At 47.3% G+C, this 27,350-nt stretch overlaps 1 protein-coding gene across 1 annotated transcript in view; it reads left to right on the plus strand.

The window, feature by feature from the left end:
• The first annotated feature begins 1,528 nt into the window (after positions 1-1,528).
• The window catches only part of Sipa1l2 (signal induced proliferation associated 1 like 2), a 92,827-nt gene continuing 67,005 nt past the window's right edge, over positions 1,529-27,350 (plus strand). Inside the window, 5 exon segments of the mRNA XM_059263803.1 lie at positions 1,529-1,691; positions 7,546-9,283; positions 18,923-19,056; positions 20,784-20,972; positions 26,036-26,210. Coding sequence (XP_059119786.1) covers positions 7,807-9,283; positions 18,923-19,056; positions 20,784-20,972; positions 26,036-26,210 — 1,975 coding nt within the window. The 5' untranslated portion in view covers positions 1,529-1,691; positions 7,546-7,806.

Consider the following 27,350-nt stretch of genomic DNA (forward strand, 5'->3'; position numbering starts at 1 on the left):
TGGGAGAAAGACTCTGAAGAAACAGAAAAGGGATATAATCCTCCCCAGAAAAATATGACCTGAAAAAGCTGTTAGAATTTGAGGCAGATTCGGGGGGAGAGAAAAAAAAAAAAAAAAAAAAAAGCCCCTACTTCCAAAGGCAGCTAGCAGAGGTACAGAGCCGCAGACAGATACCTGAAGCTCTGCATCTGGGGAAGGAAGGAACAAGCAAAATGAGATAGATCAGTGGGAGGGGATCTCTCTGAAAGAGCTATGGAAAAGCTGTTGTACACGATCTTGTTTTTCACTGACTGGCTAAGGCAAACACAAGCCCCGAGGAAAGTTGCTATCAGAAATTGCCCACCTCAATGCGGGCTAACGAGGCAGGTGCGGTTCTGATTTGGGGGCCAGTGTCAAATAAAGGAGAGACACCTGCTAAAGCCAGTTGAGGAGAGAATAGGAATCTCCCAATGTCCCATAATTGAAAATGTAAATTGCTTGTTCAAATCTCCCATTGCACAAGCAAAAAACTTTGTTCAAACCTCCCGGGCAAGAATTTGTAAGCAAGTCTGGTAAAAGAGAACCAGTTGACTCTCAGACCCGAAAAGAACTATGGGAAATGACTGATATAAGGGAAATGATATAAAGGACTGATATAAGGGACTGATATTATTATAGACTGATATAAGGGAAATGCATTCTGGGAAAGGTAGTTTTTCCACTAAAGATGGCGACATTGCCCTGAAATACTTTTGTCAGCTCGAAAATACGTTCATGGTAAACTTAAAATACAGCTTTTAAAAGAATAAGAAGGAAAATCATTTAAGTGTCAGTTCCATTGGAAAAATTGAAAGGATATGGAACTAGGCGCTTCACGGTTTGGGGCTCCATTGGTAAAATGCCTTATTTACCCTAATAGCTGTGCAAAGTTTTTACGGTAGTTGGATGACAAAAGCTACCTTTAAGAGCAAACAAGCCACTTTAAAATCCTTAAAGCAAGAGAGAGCAGTTTATACACTGAACGTTGTCTTAGATATGAAGAAACTTACGTGAAATTAAAAATTATTTACCTCTTGAACAAACAGCCTGCAATGAGTGATTCCTTTGCAAATCTAATTAAGGGGATAAGAAACAGGCATTCAAAAAGAAATGACTGCTTTATAGATGGGAAACAAACTTCAGAAAAATTTGTCTTAAAAAGCTTCACCTGAAAGTTCCTTATAAGAAATCAATGCTCAATATTACAGCCACTAATAACATCAGGAGTTAAAGCTAATGAAGTGAAAATACTAAATACAGTTCGGAGCTGTGCCACTTGTGGCTTTACTAGCTCCTTTAGAAAAATACTTTATATCACCTTATAGCTGTGCAGTATTTGGCAAAGAGCTTTACAGCAGCTAAATATGATAATTTCACCCTTAGGGTGAAGTGAAGTTTTTCAGTGATAGAAACGTTTGTCTGAATTGAAGCACTTAGGGGAACTACTATGAATTTGGGTGAAGGGACAGCCTCTAGTTAAAAACCGTCTACCGCTGACAGTGCATCTCTGCCAGTTCGGAATGGCTGAGAGAACTGGCAACTTTGGAGTGTGGTGTCATCCCAAGAATGTTACAGTCCCCTAGCAACAACTATCACAATTCTATAACAACACTCACTAAATCCCAGTGCTTTATAACAAAGCTGACTATAAAACTCCAAACTTTAGAAATGATGTACGTACTTCCTGTCTAGTTAAGAGAATCTAATAGAGATAGTGATAATAATTAAGAGTAAGAAGTAGAAAAAGATGAAAAATTCTGTCTTGTTAAACCTGTGTTAAGAAATCTTTAAGTGTTTGCAAAGTTAGATACATGCTAATGGTAGCCCTGTAGAGTTTGCTTAATAGTTATTATGAATATAAGTGTGAAAATAGAGCTGTAAGTAAATAAGTATAAGTAATATAAATGTAATAGATATATAAAAGAACAAGCTTGTAAGAAGTAAAGATGCTAGTTGTAAATGCAAGTTTAAGTAAGAAGATAGAATGAATATAAGATGAATATAAGTGAATAAGAAATATATGCTAATGTAGTTCTACAGTTTCCTTAAGAAGCATAGATAAGTAGATGTTAATGTTATATGTGATAGAGTTCCTTTAAGAATATAAGCTTGCAAGAAGTATCTAAGGTAGTCTTAAGACATGTAGTAATAAGCTTGTAAGAAGTAAAGATGTTAGTTGTAAGTGAAAGTTTAAATAAGAAATAAGATAAGAAGTATATAAGAAGTAATAAGAAATATATTTGCTAAAGTAGTTCTATAGTTTCAAAAGGTGTAAATGTTGATTGTGAATCTAAGCTTAATGTATGTGGTGAAAGAACCTGAGATACAGAGTTAGTGTCCTAGTAGACTGCAAAGCAGGCAGTCTGAGTGGTTTTCAAAAGCTCCAAAAGCCGCTAAGAAACTAAGAATGGTGGATGCCAGAACCAGTACAACAAGGCATCCGCAGCTGAGATCTGTGGAAAATCAATGCAACACAGAAAAACCTGAGCTAACAGCGATTGAAGCCAGGCACGGTGGGTTTATTGATAGGAAGATCCTCCACCACCATAAGAGGTCTTAATCCATACAGCCCTATGAAGGGCATGGTGAAGTGGAAAGATATTCTCACGGGTAGCCGGCATGGCCCCGATCCCGTGCTGACATGGGCGGGAGGTTCTGTTTGTGTTTTCCCGGATCGGAGACCCTATCTGGGTACCTGAACAATTGGTGCGACAGGCCCCTCAGACGGAGAGACGTGATGACACCCCGGAAGCTGATGTGCCTGATCCTGATAGCCCTGATTCTGACAAGCGTGCCAGCGGGAGCAGCTGACTACTCTGGGCTCTTATAAAAGCCTGGCCATACCCTTTGCCCATAACATCAATTCTATCACCTTTTTAAAGAAGTGGGCGGGATTAGGTGCCCTGGCAGGCCTACTGGTACTTGTCTCCCTGATGTGCCTGTGGTGCATTGTTCGTCTAAGGGTTTCTCAGCAACGCAATGCAGCCATGATTATCCAAGCCTTTATAGCCATAGAGGCTGGACAGTCTCCCCAGGCCTGGCTGGCCGCATTAAAAGCTTGATCGCGCAGGATGCGAGGCTAGTGCACTGCACTTGGGTCTAGCTGTATTGCAAAATCCAAGAAGAGCAAGTCTAATTGCATGTGGGTTGATGCCCTAATTCCCACCTCTGCAAAAAAGGGTATCGGACGGGTCAAGTGTTCCCTGGGTGGATGACACCTGGACTAACACCAGCACAATGTCCAAGTTGTATTTTGGCAGAGATTAGACCTCTGCTCTTGCCTGCTGCTTAAAACAATAAAGGGGGAGCTGTAGAGAGCCGTGCACGGCCGTGCCTCAAAGATGGCGCGGCGTCTGGTTTCTGCCTTCCCGATGGCAGATGCTCCTTATTTGGCTAAGGCTAGGATCTGGCTTGCTTCTGCACACCTGGACCTAATCTGGCTTGCTTGCGTATGTCTGACCCTAGCAGCATTGTCCACGTGGCACCACGGGGTTGATTGCCCAGTGGCTATAAAGGGCGTGGGCTGACTTTCCCAGTGGAGACTGTGAGAGAGACTGGGAGAGAGACTGGGAGAGAGAGTATGAGCGAAAGAGAAGAAGAAAATGACTTTCCCCGGGGTCAGAAGATTGTTCAAGGTTCCTGAATAAACTGCTTGGAGAAGAGCCTGGTGTCGCGTCTTCCTTGCTGGTCGAGGTGGACGCGACAGACTTGGGAACTTGCAAGCATGAGTTTATTTGGCCGTTGACACAGGGAAACAGCAAGTGGTCCATATGCTACTACTCCTAGCAGGATGAAGCAGGGTAGGTCAGTGCAACATTTAGTGAAGGTGCACATTCAATGCTGCGTACACCTCACAACACACCTCTTGATATGTCAATAAGTTTATGTTTCGTGAGGAAATGTGCTGTGAGCTCATCATCTGAGACCTCTGCATTCGCTAACCTATACTATTGAAACAAGTATTTGTTTGTGACAACACAAGAGGAGCTAGCACGTGGCAGATGGTTAAGAAGAAGGATGTAGAAGCTTGTGCCACAGGGCTTATGCTACTAACTCTGTCATGAAGCCCGAGTGCCCGGAATATTCCATTTTCCATGACATCTTCATTGGCAGTGGCACTGTTCACAGCATGCATCAGGAGTTTCTCCCAGGAAGCCACCTAACAGAAGAGGGCTCTGCACAGCCCAAGGGCTCAGAGACCCATGGCAGATGGGCCGTGGGACTGTTGATTGCATGCTTCTGCGGGACTCTGCCTTGCCAGGGGGCGTTCCTGGGAGGTGGAGAGGATGAAGGGTGGCAGTCTTTTGCCATCTAGCCGGTTGGGGCATCTGCAGCTCATTTGGCTGGTACTTCAGTGGGATGGAACGCCCTCCTCACAGGATGGAATAGCTGTTGGCTGTTAAGTTCATAATCATTGTAAGGGTTTGAGGAAAAGCCTTTTGGCATGTACTGTCCTCCCCCGGGTTCCCAGGTGTTTACACTCATCCATCTTTGCATGTGAACATGTATGTGCAAAGTTCTAGTGAACTCTTTGTCTTTTTTAAACTCACTGTGTAGCTGAAGGTGACCTTATTTAATAGGTACCTGGACATACCACTTGAGTCTTATATTAAAATGTTGCTGCCTAATGCATCCTTTCAGTTATTTGTTGATTTATTTAGTAGTGGTTTTGTTTTGTTTTTTTACATTTACCACAAACTAGAAACTGTACTGATCTCTACAAAAGAAATGGTGAGTAAAATTATGTAGCCCTGGGCCCACAGGGCTGCTTCAAGGGAAGATTCACACAGACTGGGAAAGATGCTGTAAAGTACAGAAGAGGGAGAATGTAGAGGACACTATGGGAACATGGTCCAGGGACACACGACCTGAGAGGAGAGCGGCCTGGTGGTGTGGTCACCTCTGCCCAGCAGCTGCCACTCCAATTAGAGGGAGCAGCTTGGACAACAGCCTAAAGTGTGGGGGTGCTAAAGACTGGAAAGGTACTTGGTATGATGTGATTGAGACACGGCATAGAAAATGAGGCTGAACAGAAGACAGAGATGGAAGAGAGCCACACAGGGAGAGTCACCATGGGGGGGGGGGGGGAGAGAGAGAGAGAGAGAGAGAGAGAGAGAGAGAGAGAGAGAGAGCGAGCGCGAGCGAGCACTCTAACAATACATGGAGTCTCACTACTCATCCAGTGCTCTACCACTCAGCTATTTGCCCAGCCGAGAAGATTTTTAAATAGAATCAGAGCCTCTAATTTCTGTAGCTTCATGGCTTGTCTTTCTGGCCCATGTCTTGTTCTCACTGGTCCTGGAGGGAATGCTAATCCACAGCTATCTCAGGTCTCTTGGAGTTAGCTGAGCCTCTGCACGCCCCATGCGTCTCATAGGCCATGGTGGGTGGGGCCCTTTGTGGTCAGACTGTTGGCTGTGCATGGGTTCTTAGCTGTTTTCCCACTTTGTGTCCGTGTGTTAGGTACACACTGGTCCTTCAGTGTGTGCCAGGACATGAAAAAGGAAGGAAGATGGGAAAGTCACGCCATAACTTTGGATAGTATTAGTCATGTAAATAGGAAGATGAGAGTTTCAGAGAAGTTGTTAGAGTGGCCTTGGCATTTCATTTGTAACATTTTTGTTAGGCATAAGTGTTTCTGTTCTTTTCAATGGCAGTCAATCTTTTCAGATTTTCCATTCCTGGGTCAAGTTTGGAGAATGTGTGTTTTACTAGGACATTATTAGTTTCCTATGGGTTTCAATTTTTTTGTCATGTCACTTCAGGTATTCTTTTATGTTTATATTAACATAATAATGCTTTGAATATGTGTCCTTCGTGTTTTCCTTCTCATTTTAAAAACCTGTGTGGTGTTCGCTCTCTTTTGTTCTTCTGTGGGCTTGAGAAGAAGCATGTTTGTGTTTTTAAGTAGCTTTGACTTGCTTATCCTGTCCACTTGTATTCCATCAATTCTGGGCTCTTCTGGTACATTTTATTGTTTTTGAAAATGGCCAGAGTGATGAACGCTCAGTTCTTGTTTATGATTCCATAAGTTCATTCGGTGAGTTGGAACTGGGTACCAGGGTGGGAGTCTCTACATAGGAGATCTATAAATTAATACTAGGAACCTAAAGACGAGTTTCCTGGTATTACCTGTTGGGGATTCATATTCATGTAGCTCTGTGCCAAACATTAACGGGAGAGGCGGGGGATAATACGTGCATGTGTATGTGCCTGTGTGCCCCAGGAGTGTTCTTGCAGAGGCTAGAGAAGTATAACAGCTTATTTCCTCTAATGCCCTCCCCCTTATTTTTTGAGACCTCTCATTGAACCTGGAACTTGCCATTTGGGCTGGGCTGGTGGGCCAGTAAGCTCCTGAGATCCGCCTGTTTCCATTTGCCAATGCCAGCACTACAGACACACAACCATGCCTGCTTTTACATGGGCTCTAAGAATACCAACCTGGGTCCTCATGCTTCCATAGCAAACACTTACCCACTGAAGCGTCTCCTTAGCCCCCAACCATTATACTTCCTAAGTTCACATTTTTATTGTGTCTGTAAAAAGCAGTCATCTGAAGAACGGATGGGTTCTGCAGAAGCCAGGTCGCTGAAGCAAATGCTTGTCAGCAGAAGCGGGGAGAGACTGTCGGCGTTTTTTACCTCTGTTGTCGCTCTCTTGGTTTTCAGGGACTGGTCTCATAAAAGTCTAAATTGTATAGGAAATAACAGCAATCCACAGCAGTCTACAATCCTTTTAACAGTAGTGATTCTAGGTAGATTGAGAAGAGGCAGTCATTCCTCTGTCTTTCTGAGAACGCAGGTCAGGACATCTGCTTGTGTTTTCTCCCCTCGTTTGTCATATCCTAACATCCCTGTTTCTTCAGTTACATAATGACTCTGGGGGAAATAAGCATACCCAGACTGATAGCTTTTTTAGTATTGGGGACAAAGCAAAGCAGCTGCTACCCTAGCCAAATATCTGCACTTCTCAAGGATGCCCATCTATTCATCTTGGCCACCAGGAGCTTTCCAGAAAGTTCTCACACTGTTTAGCTAATTGGGATTTTAATCTTGTCCAACTGAACTGTAGTTAGATATTATGCTTATGAGAAGGAAAAGAGCTGTTTCTTTCTGGGGTCCATGAATAAAATAAGTCCCCAGCCTGTCCTGAGCTGGGAAAGTATGCAGTGCTAGCAATATTTTTGTATGGTTAAAGATGAAATAAAGGAGAAAGACAGAAAAGAGTAGATCCAGCCACATTTCAGCCCTGGGTGTTTGTCTGTTACAGTGTTTGGCGTCTGGAGTAAATCTTGCATCCTGGGAGAGTTTCTCAAAGAGCGATGGTCTTGGTTTTCTGTGAGAATTCCAGTCGGCCTTGTACAACAGGACAGACAGGCACACCTAAGCCACGTGAACAATGCAGCATGCACTCAGGACTGTGAGAATGTTGATATAGGCAGAGGCAGGGGCGAGAGACAAGCCTGTAGACCTGCATTGGCCTCAACCGTGTCTGTCATAATTGACCGTTTTCTGTCTTTAAATTCAGGTGAAGGAAAGGTTTATGGACAGAAGTCTTCAAAAGTGCTGCTGAAAATCAGAACAGAAGTGGAACAGTGTCATTACACCTAACAGAAAGCACATTCGCCATGGCTTTGGAGAAACTGTGCTTTGAGGATGTTGTTTGCTTCTGGTGAAAAAGGAACTCCAGGCAACCACCCTTTCTGTCTGTCTGTGATAGTATTGTGTGATGACCACAGAGGTAGGGTCACACCATTGTTGCTGATGACTGCTTCTTGCCTCTGTGGACATGAGTGACCCAAGGCCATCACAGGTAGAGAAGCACAAGCTCGGCAGAGCTACCTCCAAATTCAAGGACCCTTCCAGAACCATGCAGTCTGATGATTATTTTGCTCGGAAATTTAAAGCCATCAATGGCAGCATGGGACCCGCTCCTTTGAACACCTCCAGTCCAAGTGAGGGCGGTGGTGGTGGGCCAGCCAACAGTACCCCAGCAGTGCCCAAGATGGGAGTGAGGGCCAGAGTGTCTGAGTGGCCTCCGAAAAAGGACTGCTCCAAAGACCTGGCCTGCAAGACACTGTGGGAGAGCCGTTCTCAGTCCAGCTATGAGAGTGTCACCTCCATCATCCAGAATGGCCAAAATGACCAGGGTGACAGGCAGCAAGAAGAGCAGCTGGACCTGGACTTTGTGGAGGCAAAGTACACCATTGGAGACATCTTCGTCCATTCTCCCCAGAGGGGACTCCACCCCATACGACAAAGGAGCAACAGCGACGTTACCATTAGTGACATCGATACTGAGGATGTCCTGGACCAACATGCAGTCAACCCCAACACCGGAGCTGCCCTGCACAGGGAATATGGGAGCACTTCATCTATTGACAGGCAGGGTCTGTCTGGAGAGAACGTTTTTGCCATGCTCCGAGGGTACCGAGTGGAGAATTACGATCCTAAGGTGACCAGCTCCTTTGGGTTTCCGGATTTCTTCCCCTGTAACACCGCCATCTCCCCCAGCCTCCATGCTGCAGCCCAGATTTCTAGAGGAGAGTTCGTCCGCATCTCGGGACTGGACTACATGGATGGCGGGCTCTTAATGGGGAGGGACAGAGACAAGCCCTTCAAGCGCAGGTTAAAATCAGAAGTGGAAACATCACTCTTCCGAAAACTTCGGACAGTAAAGAGTGAGCATGAGACCTTCAAGTTCACTTCTGACCTAGAGGAGGGCCGCCTGGACCGGGGCATCCGCCCTTGGAGTTGCCAGAGGTGCTTTGCCCATTATGATGTGCAGAGTATCCTCTTCAACATCAACGAAGCCATGGCCACGAGGGCTAGCGTGGGGAAGAGAAAGAACATCACCACAGGGGCCTCGGCTGCATCACAGACCCCAGTTCCCGTAGGCCCAGCTGGAGGCTGCGAGTCCCCACTGGGCAGCAAGGAAGACCTCAACTCCAAAGAGAACCCGGACGCTGACGAGGGCGATGGAAAGAGCAATGACTTGGTCCTCAGCTGCCCTTACTTCCGAAACGAGACTGGTGGGGAGGGCGACCGGCGCATCGCGCTGTCTCGGGCCAACTCAGCCTCTTTCAGCTCTGGGGAGAGCTGTTCCTTTGAGTCATCCCTCAGCTCACACTGTACCAATGCGGGCGTCTCTGTCTTGGAGGTGCCTCGAGAGAACCAACCCATCCACAGGGAGAAGGTCAAACGCTACATCATAGAACACGTTGACCTGGGGGCCTACTACTACCGCAAGTTCTTCTATGGCAAAGGTAGGCACCTGGCTACCTTCAAGGGCTCTGACCTGGGGGGGGGCACATAAACAACAAAACAACATTCACTCACAACCCTGCCCCCCATGTCCCAAGGACAAACCAGGTTCAAAGGTATAGTTCTACCAGTGTTTACTCTCGGGAACCAATAGGTAGGTCTATTAGGCTTACTTACAGAGTATATGTGAGGGATTGTGAGCAGGTAGGTATATAAAAGTCTGATCCAGCGTGGATGATTCCGTGATGGCTACATAGATGGGATCCCTCTTCCCTAGTTCTTTCACTGCCCATGTGCTCTAGTCCTTCTCTGAGACCACGTGCAGGTAGGACAGAATTAACATGCAACTGATTGGGAGGAATGCCTGGGTATTCGGGTAAGGGCCCCATCACCCTCCCTGCTATTCCTTTTACAAGACATCAGCAATCAAAAAGCCTAGCTGTGGTGATCTTTTGCAAGCAGACACCACTGATCTGATGAAGATGGCAGCGGTTTGGCTCAGAGGATAGTCCTACAAAACGTACTATGACCAAACTACCCACCACCTGAGGGAATAGCGTCAGAGGAGGAAGGATTTCTTTTGACAGAATTTCAGAGAGTCCAGTCCATAGTCAAGTGTCCTTGTGTTCTCAGGGTGGACATGGGAGTATGTTGTGCAGAGAATTTATTAATTGCACAGTGGACAGGGAGGGAGGGAGAAAGAGACTGAGGATCAGGTGTCACTTTCAGTGACACAACCCCAGTGACCTGCTCTTCCAGGTAAGTTCGACCTCCTAAAGTTTCTAGGGCCTTCCAAAGTAGCACCACCAGCTACAGACGCTTGCTTAACACATAATCTTGTGGGAGACATGTTGAAATCATACCAGGACTATGTCTTCAGGGCCTGCCATGAGCTTCACTGCATGAGAGCAACTTCCTCAGGGTCCCAGGGCCGTGGCCCACTGGACTTGGGTTGTCCTTGGTCAGTAATTGTCCACTGTAGCCTGTTAGGAGCCCCAGCATCTGGTTCTCCTGCTGATTCACAATCCCCACCAAGAGCATGCTTCCTCCTCCTCTGACATCAGGCTTCTTTTAGATTTTACCCATCTTACTAAACGTTCTGTGATTATATCTGTCCTATGTTGTTCCTCTACATAGCTCCTAACACTGTGTAGACTGGGTAATTCTGAGGGGTTTTCCCGCCATCCTTTGCTCTTACCTGTTGATTCATACATTGGATATATCAAAGCCTTTTGACAGAATTTATGAATTAACCAGATGTGCACGGTCCTGAGAATACGATTGCATGGGCAGAGATAAAACATTCCTTCTGGTGTTACCACAGAAGTCTTCAATATACAATAAAATAAGTTGTTTTCCCTTCCGTTGGTTGCACTGTCTTCACCACAGGTTTTGGTTAGCAGTGCGCTCCTTTCTCCCATTCTCCTCTCTTCCTGCTTGTCACAGTAAAGCCCGGGAACCTCTGGGTTATGTTCCAGTCTGACTTAACTGCCATCCTCACTGCTGTGCCTGTCCCTGGGCTACCAGGCATTAGACATGTGGAGGACTGGTCTCCAGGAAGAAGTCAGTGGCTTTTGGCTTTCAAAAAGGGACCAGAGAGGAGCAGCCTTCCTCACCAAGACTATTGGCACAGCTGAAAGCAGGCACATGAAGTTAAATCTAGATTTGTCACACTCTAAAGTCCATAAGCAGCCCAGCATCTGGTCACCTGAGTGCTGGATAGTTTAGGGCATCAGGCATTAGGATTCTATGGCCCTATTGTGCAAATGCTTACAGCTTCCCACTCAAACTGTGTCTCACATCCAGAGTATGTGTGAGAGGAGCCACGATTACTACCCCGGGCCATTGCCACCACTGGACTTATTAGAGTCTGTCCCGGGAGGTGGTTTCTACTCTGGTCTCTGCTCATCTGCCACTTGTTTTGAAGACCTCTCTGCAGTGACTTACTTCCTCTGCCCTTTCTGATTGCTGATGGAGGCAGTGGGGATCGTTGGAAGCAACACTGTCAGACTATTTAGGTCAGTACACAAAATAAGTTAATAAGCTCCCAGAAATAATTTGTGTGTACACACCCCGGAGTGAACGGTGAGGGATACAGCTGTGCTGCTTGGCAGTGCCAGGGTCTTTGATTCATCCCTGATTAGGGGCTTAGCTGAGGACCTAGGAAGTAGCTGGAAAGCAGAGTTCTAGACTGTTCTGTAAAGCCAGCAGAATGAGGGAATGTGCCGCAGGCCCTGAGGTCCCCTGCTTCCACGGCTGTCCTCTGGGAAGAAGCCTAATAAGCTCCAGGCTGAGGGGGAAGTGGCCTCAAGGGAAAGATTTAGGGCGTCAGTGCAAAGGGGGACTCCTGCTTCCTCAAGGCTTAGCTCTTTGCCTGTGACCCCAGTGTGACTTGAGTTAAAATTGGCAGCAGAGGTGTCTGCATGGAGTCATTAGTGACCAGACTTGGGCGGCCGGAGTCTGGGGGTTCAGTTGTACAGACTAGCCTAACCCCGTAGCCTCAGTCCCTGGACAAAGCAGAGCAGGGTGCTCCTGCGAGCTCGCCAGCAAGTGGATGTCACTGGTTAGAAGCAGACCCGCCAGGACGGGCTCTGAGGCGGGGCTCTGCAAGTAGCTGCCTGTCTTTCCCCCTTCTCCCCTTCAGAGCTCTTCCCTGCAGCTCTCAGGGACCTACTGATAAACCTCTAAAGCACCTTTTATTTTCTTCTCTGTTCCTTGTGAAACCCCTGGTTCTGTGGGTTGTCTGATGTTTATGCAGGCTTTGTAAGTCCTGGGCCATGGATGTGCAGAGGTGGCTCTTGATGCCAGGGTGTGTCCCATGACAGTCACTAAAGGATGTTTCAGTGACTTTGTGAACCCGTCAACCAGGGAGTGGCTGGCCCCATAAGCAGAGCTGGCAGCATGACCTGTCCAAGCAAGTCCTTCTGCATCCTCCTGAGAGTTTGAAAGGAAATGGCCATGACAGTAAGCATGGCCAGCAGCAATAACATCCCTCACTCTCTGGTGATGGCCAGGAGGAAAAGATAAGGCCTTTGCTCTGCATTACCACTGTCCCGTCTCTGGGGCGTTTCCTTGGTAGCACAGGCCACTTGGAAGAGTCCTGCAAACATCCCAGATTCAGCTCTTGACTCTTTGGGGACTCCTGTGCAGCTGCCAGCCATGAGTTCATGCTCTTCCTGTCTCCCTTAGCTTCTTTTCCTGTTGCCGTGATGAAATACTTGGACAGTGCAACTTAAGGGAGAAAGGGTCGAGTTTAGCTCACGGTCGGGATAGAATCCATCATGGACGGAAAGTCTAGGCAGCAGGAGCTTGAAGCAGCTGGCCACATCACATCTACAGTCAGGAAACAGAGGGATGAATGCAAGCCAGTATCCAGCTTGTCTTCTCTATTTTATCCAATCTAGGATTCCCTGTCTGGGGAGTGGTCTCACTCCAGTTAAGATGGATCTTCCTATGTCAGTTAATGTAGTGAAGATGATCCCCACAAGCATGCCCAAAGGCCCATCTTCCAAGTGATTCTAGATTTTGTGAAGTTAACAGCACTAACCTTGACGCTCTCCTTCCCTTGATCTCTTCTTTCCTGCCTCACTTTTTCCTTCTGTTCTTTCAGTCTCCCTTTTTCTTCCTTCCTCCCTCCCTCCCTCCTTTATAAAATGTCACCTGACAGGACACGTTTGATTTCTTCTTGTCATATCAGTTGTCAGGTGGAGGTGACTTAGAAGGAGCAGGACAGAAGGGTTGGTGGCAATGGCACTTCCCAAGTGAAGCTGCACCGGGGTGTCCTCACATCCTTCCGGTTCACATCTTCATGACTTCCACCTGCTGCTCCACCCAGCTCTTTGTAGAGGCTCCCTTTCCCAATGCTAGCCTTCCTCTGCAGCACTAGAGTGGAGGATGCTGTGCCCAAGTGAGTCAGAGAAGAGAGTTTATTGTGGGCTGGAGCTGGGCTGTTTGTACCAACCACACTTGTCTGCCTGCCATGCACAGGACCCTAAGTTCACTAGCCAGTACTGACCAAAGCAACAACAGAAACCAAACCCCTCCACTAGCCCTCTCTGTCACAGCACCATTTTATTATTCTGTGGATGGGGGCTCGGGAACTGCCCCTTTGACATAAGGCTGAAGTGCCTGCCCGTTGTCAATGGCTGGGGGTCCATGCTTGATAACCAAGGATGGGCCAGTGGGCAACACTCATGGGTTCATCCCCTACCCAGCTCTGTCTTTAAACTGAGCTCATGATTCAGGGAGTCCTGCAAAGGACTTAGAGCAGTGCCTGTCACACAGCATGGGCCCTCTCGCATGTCTTACATAAGTGTGTGGGAACTTTCTCTCTTGAAAGAGGCCATTGTCCCCTAGGCAGGCCCAGCACTGAAGGGCAGTGCTTTGTCCTGATGGTTAAGAGATGAGGAGAGAAGCAGAAGGGACTGGGATGGGGCGAGGAGTGTCTGGTGAAGCCTGCCACCTGGTTCCAGACACACTCCAGTGTCACCAATGCAGGGGCATGGGTTGGGGGAGGGGTGTGTCTTATGAATCCCCCGAACTCAACTACTGAGTGATTCATGACTGTGTTTCCTTTGAACTTCATGCCCCCTGCCTTTTCTTCCCATTTTATACAGCCGGTGACTAAAATAATAGGGAGTTGGACACTTAGATTCGCATGGGTGAACAGAGTGACACCTAGCAACAGTACTTTCTAAGACACACGTCCCTCCCTGAGCAGGCACCGTTGATGGACTCCGCGAAGCCTCTCTCCCTGGCCCTCGTCACCGCCACAAACAGAGGTCCTATTGAGTCCAGGAGCTCCTAACAGGAGGAACTACCCAGTTGTACTTGGGACTCTGGCACCAAAGGACATTGCCACACACTTGCTCTCCTGCTGCGGGGCAGTGAGGATGCAAGGAGTCAGTTTAAGAACTTGCAAAGGCCTGTTCACACTGGACCTCAGCAGGTCTTGGGTCAGCTGTGGAGAAACAGGAAGGATGCTGCTGCTGTTTCTGTGAGGCTTGCTTGATGGCCAAAGTGGAGAGCTCGGGGACTAGCAAAGCCTCCTTTGGCTTTAAGTCCAAGCTTAATGCCCCCTCCCATCTGAGAATGCACAGAAGCTAGACAGCTGTGCCTTCCTGGTAGCCTGTTTCTTATACTCAGAGATGTCTTCCTCTTCTGGAGAACATGTTGCTAAAAACTACAGTGAACCAAGGCAGCCTGGGATGGCTCCCTCAGTTCCTAGTCTTTCGGGTTGTGCACTGATTTCTTTGGAACTGTACCTTATGACATGCTGTTGTGTGTCATCTGTTGGTGGAACTATTGTCCGTCTCTATGCTTTGCTGGCTTCCCCATGTCACCGATTTGTTTTTTAGCACATGTATGTATATGTGTGTTTGCATGTACATGGTTGCACATCTGTGTTTGTGCACATGCATTTGGAGGCCTGAGATTGACAACAGGAGTCCTTCTGAACTCTTCACCCTTCTTTTAGAGACAGGGTCTCCCAGTTGAAACCAGCGCTTATGATGTCATTGGCCTGGCCAGCCAGCTTGCTGTAGAGAGACACACACACACACACACCCCCCCGACCCCCAATCTCCACCTCTTCCTACCTATCAGGAATTACATGACATTTTAGTGGGGTTTAGGAATCCAGTCTTCATGCAGTTTGTATATGATAAGCATTTTATCCACTGAGCCATCTCCCCAGCCCATGGCTTAGTTTTTACCTCTTAGATAAAGTCATCCCCCGAAGCTGTTCCTGGAAGTGCTGTTGTTGCCGCTGTCTGTTTACATTCTAACATGTGCAGCGGATCATTTCCTACAGCAAGTCACCTAACCCCTCCTCTTCGGCCCCACCTGGAACGTGGGCCTCATGGGTTTTGTTTGAAGTCAAGTGTAGCGTTTGGCACATTTCACTATTTCCAGTGCTGCAGGTTTTCCATGCTCAGTAATGCTTTGGTTAAGTTTGGGTCAGAGGCGTGTGGCAGCACCAGTACCTCAGTTTTCCTGCATGGAAACAGGTTCACAGAGCAGCAAGCCTTGGCAGGAGCTAGGTTTCTCGAGGCTGGGCATGACTTCACAGTGATCTGCTGAGGCGGGATCTTCACTCACCCATTTGCCCTACATTTATTGTATTTTGTCCATAGCTCCTAGAGCACAGTGTAGACTGGTTTGAAATGCAGGCACACAGTTTTGAAGAGGGGAAGGTGGTGTACAGTCCGTCTTAGGAGTTGAGAGAGCCGCCGGCGATAGCATGTCACCCCAATGAGCAGTATGCAAAAACCAGCTAGTTGTTGTACGGCAGAGGACCAGTGAGCTGCACTGTAGGGGACGGTGATCACAGCCCCTCTGCATGGGACTGAGGCAGAGGCCTGGGGACAGGGGTTCTGAGCCTGTGGCATCTGTGACCTTGCATTGTGCTTTTCCTGGGCACCACAACCTGGCAAAGCTGCTCTCATCTATCTCTTGAGCCTGGGCCTAAGCACGCAGAGTACCTGTTTTTCCTTGCTCGACTGTTTGGTGATTTACCAATTAATCTGCCTTCCAGGATACTGCAGTCTAGAAACAGCCTTGAGCTGAGGTCCTAGGACATTCCAGTCCTTTTTCTTCATAGAAGTTAGGAATTTTCCCCCTTCTTGATGGAGTATCCAGGATACACCAAGATGCTGTGATTCTCGTTTCTCACACTGCAATCTTATTAACCAATTTTTTTTTTTTTATCATGTTCTGTTATATTCAAGTGATGTGTGGATTTTCATTCAACTTATCAACAGCCTCCTCACAGCATCCATCCTGCAGGGAAGGATTTCATTTGATTCACTCTTGAAACAATTTTATGGAAATGATCAGCTCATTGGTTGAAAATAAGGCCAGGCTGTGGGGGGGCAAGGGTCTGAATGCACACAGCTAAGAAGGGCTTGCTCACAAGCCTCTGTTCAGAGTGGCAGACTTCTCAGGACGAAATTCTCAGGTCTTTCCTGAAAGGGATGCAGGATGTCCTTTGAAAGCCTTGTCTTTGTTTCCTCTGGGGAAGTGGGGGAGGGGGCATAGACTCTGTTCACATCTTCATGGTCTGTGGGCATACTCTATATAAGAGCTGGACAGCATGTTCTCAAATCTAGGGGAAAATGTTAATTTCTTTAGAAACACATGCAGGCATCCTGCAGGCTTCTTGCTGAAACCAAAGGCACTGGGAGGTTCCTAGCAAAGACTGCTGGGGCATAACCCTGTGCAGTCTGCGGGTGCAGGCATGGTGCCTGTGGACCATGGGAACCTCACCTCTGCATGTGCATGCAGAAATGTGAGTGAGCCAGAGCCAGAGCCAGAAATGAAAGCAAGATGTGGCTGCAACGTAGGTCAGAAAGAGCTATAAGGAGGGACACCCTTCCTTTATTCTCTTGCTCCCTAGTTTGTGTCCTTGTCATCTTTAGTGAAGAAGCTAATAGTTCTTCAGCTTTTCAAAATATGGCTTCTGTTTCAGTGGAGGATTATATGCCATTGTCTTTTTAAAAGGACTGTAGGCACAACTGATCTTCCCAGGCCATCACCTGGGAACATACCAATGGAAAACTCAGATCAAAAATCTTCAGCAGCCAGTTAGAAAACAGTTAGAAATTTGAGATTTTGAAATATGTATATTTGAAATATAAATATGGCATATATATGTCTATATACATACATACACACATATATACATATGCACATACATATGGGGTGTGGCATGTATTCTAAAACACCTTGAACCAGAGGTCAGATCTGAAGAAAAACCAGTGACCACCACAGAGAGCTACAAAGTGTTGCCAAGAACAGTAAAGCCTCAAATAGGTGAGGGTAGTTAGCTGCAGCTTGGAAAGTTTGGTACTGATGCAGTGTCTGCTCTAAAGACAGGTTGGTGCAGTGCCTTGGGCCCCTTTTCACTAATGCATCATCAAGAACAACAAGATACACTGATATAAACAGTTAACTTCCTATTATTGCTTTTAAACTACCGATTCAAGTCACAAAAGCTGCTCACCTTCAAACCTGACATGAGTTGGTGGCGCTGGAGTTAGGTCTGTGACTATTGTCTTGGCTGGTGTCAGCACATACTGTACCCACCATACAGGCTTTCTCCATTCTGAAACTGATTCACCTTCAGCCCCCAAAGTAGCCTCCTTGCTGCTTCTGGCTCTGCCTGGTTCCAGAAGGACAAAATGCCAGTGTTACATTAGTCTGGTTCCCCAATCAGTATAAAATGAATGGTTTCTATTTCAGAACCATTTTGAACAGTGTTGATTGGAGTGGAGCAGACAGTTGCCCCTTTGGCGACATCAGATCTCTCCAGAAGTTCTCAGAGCATAAAACCATGGCTTGCAGAGCCTTTCAGAGTCTACAGGCTTCCCCAACTCAAAATCCAGGAGTTGGGTAAGATTAACTGAAACCTAGAAGGTAACATTCACAGGGGACAAATGTGGTGTTTTGCATAAAGGTGAAAGAATATCAGTGTTTAAGAATACAACCCTTTGAGAACTAGCCAGGCTGTGGTTCTTAAAGAAATGAATGAACAGTTCCTTGGGGTTCACATTGAGGAATGAATGAACAGTTCCTGAAGGTTCACATCTACTACCTGCTCTGCACGAATACTGTGATATAGCTGTCAGCGATAGACATGCTCTTAAGCTGCATTAATGGGCATGTTGGCAATTGTTCTGCACAGCCCAACTGCCTCTACTGTGCTGCGGTAAGATGAGCTGTTTCTGCAGACACATGAGTCAGTGTAGAAACTGCAGTAGGGCATGGTGACCCCTCGTTGTTCTGTGGTCCAGATCGAGTAGTCCACGGGGCAAGGAGTGTCCCATCACTGGAAGGGTTCTAACCAGGAGATTCACATTGTGAGTGGGAACTGCTTCCTTGAATGTTTCCCTGTGTCCCCACTGCTAAATATCGCCTGGCATGTGGCTGTTATGCAGATGAGTGAAGGCTGGTGACTGTGTGCCCTGTGGTACCCTGTGCCTGGTAGATGGCATACCCCAATGCCCATTCTTGCCATGGTGTTGTGTGACTTGGGTCTCTTTCAAGGACCAGGGACTTATGGGAAAGAAAAGGTGAACTGACAGCTTGGTGGAGGGAGTTACTGGATTTGTAGGACCAGTGACCTTCACAGCCCAGTAATCATCATGAGTTTCCTGTCACTAAATTTCTCCTTCGACACTAGAGACAGTTTAATGACAGGGTGACCTTTGGCACTCCACTGATGGTTAAGATTACTCTGACCAGTCAGAGCGGCTCATTGGGTAACCTCAGGAGTCTCATTCAGTCGGAGAAGGTCGCCTTCCATATGGAAGGGAGCAGTGCAGCCTTCAGTGATGACTCTTGAGGAATCATGCCCCTCCACAGTGCCGAAGATGGTCACCCATCCTGCTGATGGTGCTGTCTACAGAATGGCAGCTTTGGGTAGAGACCCTCATGACACTGGCAGTGAAAAGCAGAATTAAGAAACAGAGAGGCAGCGCGTGAGGTGAAGCAAGATAGGGCAGCATAAGAGACCAGAAGATTCCACCTGTGCGTAGGAATCATGGTGTAGCCTTGTGGCACTTCCCTGGGGACCTGTGACATAAACCAGTCACTGCTGCGTCACTTGTTCTCTCCCCTGACTCTGCTCTTTTGAATCCTAGAGCACCAGAACTACTTTGGAATAGATGAAAACCTTGGCCCTGTGGCAGTCAGCATCCGGAGGGAGAAGGTGGAAGATCCCAAGGAGAAAGAAGGGTCCCAGTTCAACTACAGGGTGGCCTTCAGGACAAGTGAGGTAAGAGGCTGCTGTGGGAAGTTCATCCTCATTGCCACTTTAGCTAAGTTTTGCAAAACCTAATCTTAATGTCAGTTGTCTAATGCTTAAGGACTCTGAAAGGCTGTTATGTGATTTTTATCCTAAGTGAATACTTGGGAGCCTCTCCTAGATCTTAAGTGGCCATAGTCTTACCACCGTGGGAACTGAGTGTGGTCACAGGGACACCTGGCACATACGCAGTGTTCTCTGTGCACTCATAAAGTCCGTGACCTGCACTAGCCATTCTGCCACAGACCTCAGGGAAGGTGACTAGTGTGACAGACATCACAACAGCTGGTTTCATCAATTATTTACATTTAATTACTGTCTTAACTTTAGTCTGCACAGGTCTGTCTTCAAAGCTGTCACTCAAGGAAAGGGCTTAGCCCATGTGAACATAGTCAGCATTGAGCCCAGGTCACCGGGACACTTGCATATACCAATTGAGACATACAGGGTCGCCATGCTTACAGAAGCAAAGGAACCCAGAGAAGCCTCTTTTTTCTGTCTGACCTAAAGTGGTCAGCCAGCACCTTCTGGAAGGCCCACCAAATGGGCCCCACTCTGATTATGTGGGCCAAAGGACCCCGACCTGCAGTGCAGGGGAATCCGATTCCTCAGGATGGTTGATGTGCTGCTTAGCTGCACAATGTGTGCAGTGATCTCGATATTTACTCACTATGAGGCCAGCTGGGCACAACAAGATGCTCTGCCATGGTGTGGGCTGGATGGACATGTGGCCATATTGGTTTTGCGTGCCTGTCAGACACCAGCCCCACTGCATGGTAAAGACGGAAGGTTCTGAGGTTGAGACATGAGAACAGATGTGAGCTGCACAGTCTGCATCAGAATTTGGAAATGAGTTTTAAACCAAATGCAGAAGATGAGGCCACAGTGTAGTGGCTTTTCCCCATCATGACAGCTTGGAATGGTGACCCAGGTGTCTTACTTACTCTTCTATTGCTATGAAGTCACCATAACCAAAGCAACATAAAGGAAAACATTTACTGGGGCTCATGGTTACTGGGGGTTAGAATCCCTAGAATCATGGTTACTAGGGACCATGGCAGCAAACAAGCAGGCGTGGCGCTATAACAGTAGCTAACGTACATTCTTGATCCACAAGCAGGAGGCAGAGAGCTAACAGAATGGCATGGACTTTTGAAACCTCAAAGCCTGCCCCCAGTGATGTTCCTGTTCCAACACAGTCACACCTCCTAATCCTTCCCAAACAGTTCCACCAGCCAGGGACCAGGCATTCAAATACATGTGCCTATGGGGACCATTCTCATTGAGAACACCACACTAGACTTCCAAGGTATAGAGCAAAGCATGAAACTGGTCCAGCAATCCCATCTTAGCCACCCACATGCAGCCCCAGGAGTAGAAGGGAATGAAGAGAGAAATGCAGAGACAGGAGAAGGAGGATATACTGTGGACATGTCCTGTGGTCCCTCCTCAGTAGCCTGTCTGGGGTTTCAGAGCTTCAGGGTTAATTACTTGTTGTTTCCTTCATTCTCCAGGTCTCATCTGTTTGTCTCATCTTTTTTCCCCTCCTGGTGTCTTCTCCCCATCCCTGTGTAAAGTTGTTGATAGAGGAATGCTGGTTTTATGTCTCAGATGGAGTCTCTTGCTTTCGTTTGCTAAACTGTTAGATCCCCTGTGAATAAACAGCAGCAGGTACTAACTGGAGTCTCTTGCCCCAGCTCACAACTCTGAGGGGAGCGATCCTAGAAGATGCTGTTCCCTCCACAGCCCGCCATGGCACCGCCCGGGGCCTGCCCCTCAAGGAAGTCCTGGAGTTTGTTATCCCGGAGCTGAGCATCCAGTGCCTGCGCCAGGCAGCCAATTCCCCCAAGGTCCCGGAGCAGCTGCTCAAGCTGGATGAACAAGGGGTGCGTAGAATGTGTGGCCAGAAAGCTCATACAAACCTGGAGTGTGCACTTGAAAATGGGACACACACACACATTCACACACTCTGCACGCTTGCCCCTCTCTCAAGGTAAGGTCTTATTGTGGTCTTGAACTCAATCCTCCTGCCTCACTCTTCCAGGTAGCCAGAATTATAGACAGGACCTCTATACCAGGTTCTCATGTTCTCTCTTTTAAGACCAATTATTATAAATGTCTCCAAGTAAAGTGTATGGCCTCTAAGACCACTCTAGAAAATTCAACAGAGGGTCCATTTTTCTCAACCCATGGTTCTGCTTTGTGGGAGCAGAGTGGTGAGACCACATGACAACAGTGGCATGCTGTGTCCTTACAGAGTGAGGCAGGTGACTGTGAGGTCGTAAGGCAGGCAGGTCCAGAAGCTATGCCCGGCTTTTTCAGACTCTGAGTGAACACTGTCTTAGAACAGAACATCAGTGAACTGACTGTGAAGGCAGAACTCAGGTTGTCTCGCTTGCTCTGTCTTCTGGCTTTGCGATGTTGACATGGCCGTCTTTGTGATGATGTTTGGAGCTGAGTGCCAGCTGACCTTTCAGCTCCAACTCCTCCTGTGTTCTGGATATGGAGGACTGTTGAGAAAAGAGGCTACTTACTTTACCCCTGAAAGAGATGCAGTTTGCCATCCCCTGCCCGTGCTGCCCTCCTCCTCCAGACCCCGCTGTTCTGTTGATTTTTCTGAAAGCACATCTGCCAGGGAGGGCCCCAGCCCACAAAAGGAGTCCGATATTTAAATAGTAATTAACCTTGCTGTGGCTCCTCTTTCTTGGATTCTGTAGCTCTTCTGTTCCCTGTGATTGGCTCCTGGCCATCTCACTTCCCTTCAGGACATAGTCAGGTGAGGAGAGTCCAGCTTGTTCATTTTGTTGTTGGATTTTGGTAAGATGTTCCAAGCAAGGAGACAGAACACTGTGATAATCTGAAAAGTTATGATGCGAGGCCTCGGGGGTTCTGACACATTGTCTGTATAAATTCACCTCCCAACTTCTAGAATGCCATTTTTTCCTTTTTTTAGAAGTGTGTGTGTGTGTGTGTGTGTGTGTGTGTGTGTGTGTGTGTGTGCGCGCGCGCGCGCACACACGCCAGTACATGTGAAAGCCAGAGAAGAGTATCAGATATCCTGGAGCTGAAATTATAAGCAGTTGTGAGCCACCTCACGGGGATGCTGGGAGTTCAGATTCTCTGGAAGAACAGCAGGTGCTCATAACCAACGAGCCATCTTTCCAGCCCCCTTTTCCTTTTTGTTTTTTAAAAATTTATTTATTTTTATGTGTGACTATTTCCCTGTGTGGATATATGCACACCAGAAGAGGGTATCAGATTCCCTAAAACTGGAGTTAGAGGTGATTCTGAGCCATCATGTGGGTACTGGATCCTCTGTAAGAGTAGCAAGTGTGCTTAACTACTGAGCTATCTCTGCTCCGTACATTACCTTTTTTCCTTCCTAAAGAGATGTTCTGGTTTATACATTAGGAAATTCATAGGTTGACCTTTAACAAGAGTTACCTAGCTGGGTGATAGCTCCCAGGGACACAACACATTATAGCGTATTTGACAAAGTCTGTTCTAAAGGCCAGCTGCTCCTCCCCTATAGGGCACATGCCCAGACACACCAGGTGGACATCAGATTTGCTCCACATAGGCATCAGATCCATACCACCAACTGAGCTGTGTGATGGAGCCTGGGAGCTGAGTTGCTGCACACGTAGCATGATTGTCAAGGAAATTCATAGGCTTTCTTTTTTGCTACCGTCATTTGTGTTTAAAACTTCTTGTTGATAATGACAAAGTGTCTTAGTTACTGTTTTGTTGCTGTGAAGAGACACCGTGACCAAGGTAACTTGTATAAAAGAAAGCACTTAATTGTGGGCTTGCTTACAGTTATTCCATTATCATCATGGCGGGAAGCATGGTGGTATGCAAGCAGACATGGTGCTGGAGAAGTAGCTGAGAGTCCTAACATCCTGATCCATGAGCAGAGAAAGAGAGATGCTGGCCTAGTGTGGGCTTTTGAAACCTCAAAGCCCACCCCCAGTGACACACTTCCTCCAACAAGGCCACACCTCCTAATCTTTCTAATCCTTCTCAAGTAGTGTCACTCCCTGATCACTAAGCATTCAAATATATGAACCTATGGGGCCATTTCTGTTCAAACTACCACCTAAAGCTTCTGGTGTTGGGAACAGTGGCCAGTCTTGACCCTGCCCCAGTAGGAAGAGATGTGTCTGAGTCCCCTGCTATCTGTGCGTATATTCTGCTCACAGCCCTGAGCCACAGGAGACTTTGACAAGCGTGTGCCATAGTTCTCATGTCCCAGCACTGGCATTGGACTGCAGCCTGCCTACAGTTTATCTCAGATCGGTTAGGTTGGGTTGGAGCAGTGGGGAAGTGTTGAGATCAGCCTGAGGTCAACAGGTGAGGGATTGAAGAGTGGTCTGGGAAGATGAGAGTTCTGTACAAAGGAGTCAGAATGTTTACTTGGATGTGGCAGTGAGCAGCAGAGCCTGCTACTGGCTTCCGGTGGACTAGGAGGAGGAAAAGGGAAGTGCCATTTGACCATTTTTTTTTCAGTTTTCTAAAAGAAGCCAGGTGATAGTAGGTTACTTCCTGAATAACATTAGATTGTGGCCAACATGTAGTAAATGGTTCTTGGTCCCTGGAATCATTTCTCTCTCACTGGAGAACAGATGAGGGAGGTATGGTGGTGACAGCCCATGAGTGCAGCCCTGATCCTGGCCATGTTGTGTGTGTCCCCGTATCTACAGGATCTCGATTCTGATTCTGTCATTACATTTCCCAAAGGTCTTGGTGTCAGAATGAGATGCAGCGCAGGTTACCACATGGAAAGGTCACGGCCACAAGTACACCCAGTGTCAGTATCAGAGCTTTAGGAGGAAGGGGGGGGGAGGGGACAAGAGCACATGCAGAGAGAGAAAGATAGTGGGGGGAAGAGAGAACAGAATAGAGAGAGAGGGTGGGGTCTGAATCACAGCTCTTTAAGGTGCAGGTAGGCTTACACAGCTACGACATGCATGCGCAGATTGTGTGACCACACCACGCATACAAAATCACCAGTGCACACTGAGAACGTAAGATGTAAGACCCCTTGTCAAGCTCCTGAACTGCGCATGTGCGGTCATGCAACTGGAGCACAGCAGAATCCCAACACTTGGTACCTGTAATGCAGGTCTGGTGGTTGGAAACACCGTTTCCATTCAGTTTGGGTCTAGACACAATTGGGTTTTTTGGATGCATGGAAGACAGTGAAAGCCATAGCATAGTACTAAGCAGATAGTCTTCCAGGATTTCAATCCCCAGTTATCCACCCTTTGCCTGAATAAAGCCCCAAGGAATACCAGAAGTCCACCAGGTGTGGGGAGACAGGGATTGCATTGCCAGCCATGAAGGGCTCTACTCAGCCATCTTGAAGCCATACATACCTTGGAGGACACGGACATGGCAGGTGATGGCCCTGATGTTCCGTAGTTGGATGGTGGACGTTGCAACTGTGAGTCTCTGGTAATGGAGGGGAAAGTACAGAGGATGTGTTTGGAGCTTCCTGATGTCAATCTGGACTCCCTGAAGTCAACACCTCTGTCCCTAAAGCTCTGAAGATCCTAAACCATCTCCCAAGAAACTCGGGGCTAACTACTATTCAGAAAGAAACAACAAAGCATTTTTTTTATTGTATTTGGTGATTTTTTTTTTTTTTTATTTTGGGGAAAAACTTTCTTTTTGACCCCAGTAAAGAGTAAGCCCTTAACACCAGGTACTCGGTGGTTGCTGCATAACCTCTGAACACCCACAGTCAAGGCCAAAGCCATTGTCATCTTTGTGATGAGGAGCTTGTGGCCCCACATTCCCCACCCACCCCGGCATCTGTCAGCAGAGAAAGCTGGTTCTTTCATGCTGTGGGCACCCATCAAAGAGATAGGGAAACTTCCGCTGCCTGCTGGGGTCACCCAGGAAGCACCAGCACCATGGATAATGAGGTGGCTGAGACTGTTAGTCTGTGTTCTTGCTCCAAGAACTGCCTATCATCCTGCCTTGCTTTGCTGCTGGAGTCAGCTGTGGAGTTCTGTTAGAGGCTGTTTCCCATCTCAGTACTGAAGGCCGGCATGTTATGGATCCGTATCTGTAGGGAGTTGGTGACATCTGAAGTTGGTCAGTCTCTCAGGCTCAGCTGCTGCTAGGCAGATCAAGGCCTCTGCTAGCAGGACTGAGAAGCAGATCTTTTGTGGGGAGGGAGCAATTGCTGAAGCTGGATCTAGTTTCTTTGTGATTCTGGAGGAAATCTGTGGCTTCCACTTTGACACGGTATTGACTGTGAGGTAGGATTGCGGCAGGAACTGTTCAGTTGCTGCTACGGCTCTTTCTGGAGTATCGTGTCTATAGCCAATGTTTTCTTTTCAAAACAGTCAAAAATGTGAGAAATGACTATAATTGTACAACCAAACGTACTTTGGTGGAAACAAAACATTTTCTATGCGTGCACACGAATGGCAGTTCTCACTGGAGTTCTTCTCTTCCCAGACCTTAATTTGATTTGATTTCCCTCCTTTCAGCCAACATTTTCCCATGAATGTTCAAATAAATTACAGAAGAAAAAGACAAAAGAGCTGGAGAGAGGAAATTTTTCAAAGTCCATGGCCTTTCCCTCTTCCGAACTTGGAAGATAATCCTAATTATGCTATGAAGTGTGTTAGATGAGGCATTTGCACTGTTGCCGTTTTAGCTTCGTGTCTGAACAGGGCTGCCCACTCTTTCTCAAATCCCACATGGCTCTGGCCATAGGCGCTATTTCTTGGGGCCTTTCACTCTTCTCTAGCTGTATCCTGGGGTTTCTGGACTTGGTTCCTATTTGTAACATCTTGCACAATGAGAGTTGCTTTTGGGACTTCTTCCAGCATGCTTTCCTGGGAACCAGATCCCAGGCTTCCGCAGCTTTAACTTGGCTAGGAGCGAGCAGGTCTGGAGTCTGCCAAGTTCATCATGTTTCCTCTCATTTCAGCTGAGCTTTCAGCACAAAATTGGGATCCTGTACTGCAAAGCTGGGCAGAGCACGGAAGAGGAAATGTACAACAACGAGACAGCAGGGCCAGCCTTCGAGGAGTTCCTGGACCTCCTCGGCCAGAGAGTGCGGCTGAAAGGCTTCAGCAAGTATCGTGCACAGCTGGACAATAAGAGTAAGCATGTGTGCAAGTGCATGGGTATGCAAGTGCATATGCAAATAGCCTGTGTAGCTTGTGTTTGTATATGTGTGAGTTCCTGTGTTTTTGTGAGTGTATGTTTACGTGCATGTGTATGTGAGTAGCCTGTGTATTTATATGCATGTTTATGTGTGTTTATATACATTTAAAAACAACAGATGACTAGCTTTACAATCAACAATTCAGACACCACCATTTCTTGTTTATAATATGTATGTATGGTACATTGTGCAGGGTGCATGCAGGTTCATGTGGAGACCAGAGGTCAATGTCAGTATCCTCTTATATTGTTTTCCACCTTATGCCTTTTAATTTTTATTTCTCATACGTGACCTGAATGCACAACACCACAATGGGCATGTGGAGGTAGATCATAGAACAACTTGGAGCAATCGGTTTCCTCTTCTCATGTTGTTGAGGCAGGGTGTCTCGTTTCTGATGCTACATGAAGTATTCCAGGCTATCTGAGCCCTGTGAGTTGGGGCAATTCTGTTTCCACCCCCTATCTTGCCATAGAAAGGCTGGGATTATGGGTGTATCAGCCCTATGTCCTTCTGGTTTGTGTGGGTTCCAGGAATCAGTCTTGGATCTTCTAGCTTGTGTGGCAGTAGCTATCGCCTGCTGAGCTAGCTCACTGGTCCATCCACTTGACTCCTTAAACCTGGGTTTTCACTGAACCTGGAGCTCACTGATGAGGCTGCGCCTGCTGGCCAAGTGCAGACATACACTCCTCACCTCAACTTTCACATGGGAGCTGCAGATCCTAGCTCAGTTCCCACACTCACTTGGCAAGCACCCTACCGACTGAACCGATTCCCCAGCCTCACTTTACCATTTCTTACCATGTGTGTTTGTGCAGGAAGGAGGTACAGAAAGAGACCATAGTCTCCCCTCCTGGGTCCCTGAGTCAATGAGAGCATGCTCAGTAGAAAGTTGACAGGAAAGCAGAGGCTGGGGGAGTGGGGGAGCTCCAGGTGAGAGCTGCTAACAACTGGGCCGAGTGCCAGAGAGGTTTCCACACAGTGTAGCTTGTACTTTTCAACCCAAATACCTTTTGCAGAAATCACCATCCAAGTGGTAGAGCCCTGATTCTGTGCTTGCCTAACTAGCTTTATA

The sequence above is a fragment of the Peromyscus eremicus genome, chromosome 5, assembly GCF_949786415.1.
Source record: "Peromyscus eremicus chromosome 5, PerEre_H2_v1, whole genome shotgun sequence".
Taxonomy (NCBI): Eukaryota; Metazoa; Chordata; class Mammalia; order Rodentia; family Cricetidae; genus Peromyscus; species Peromyscus eremicus.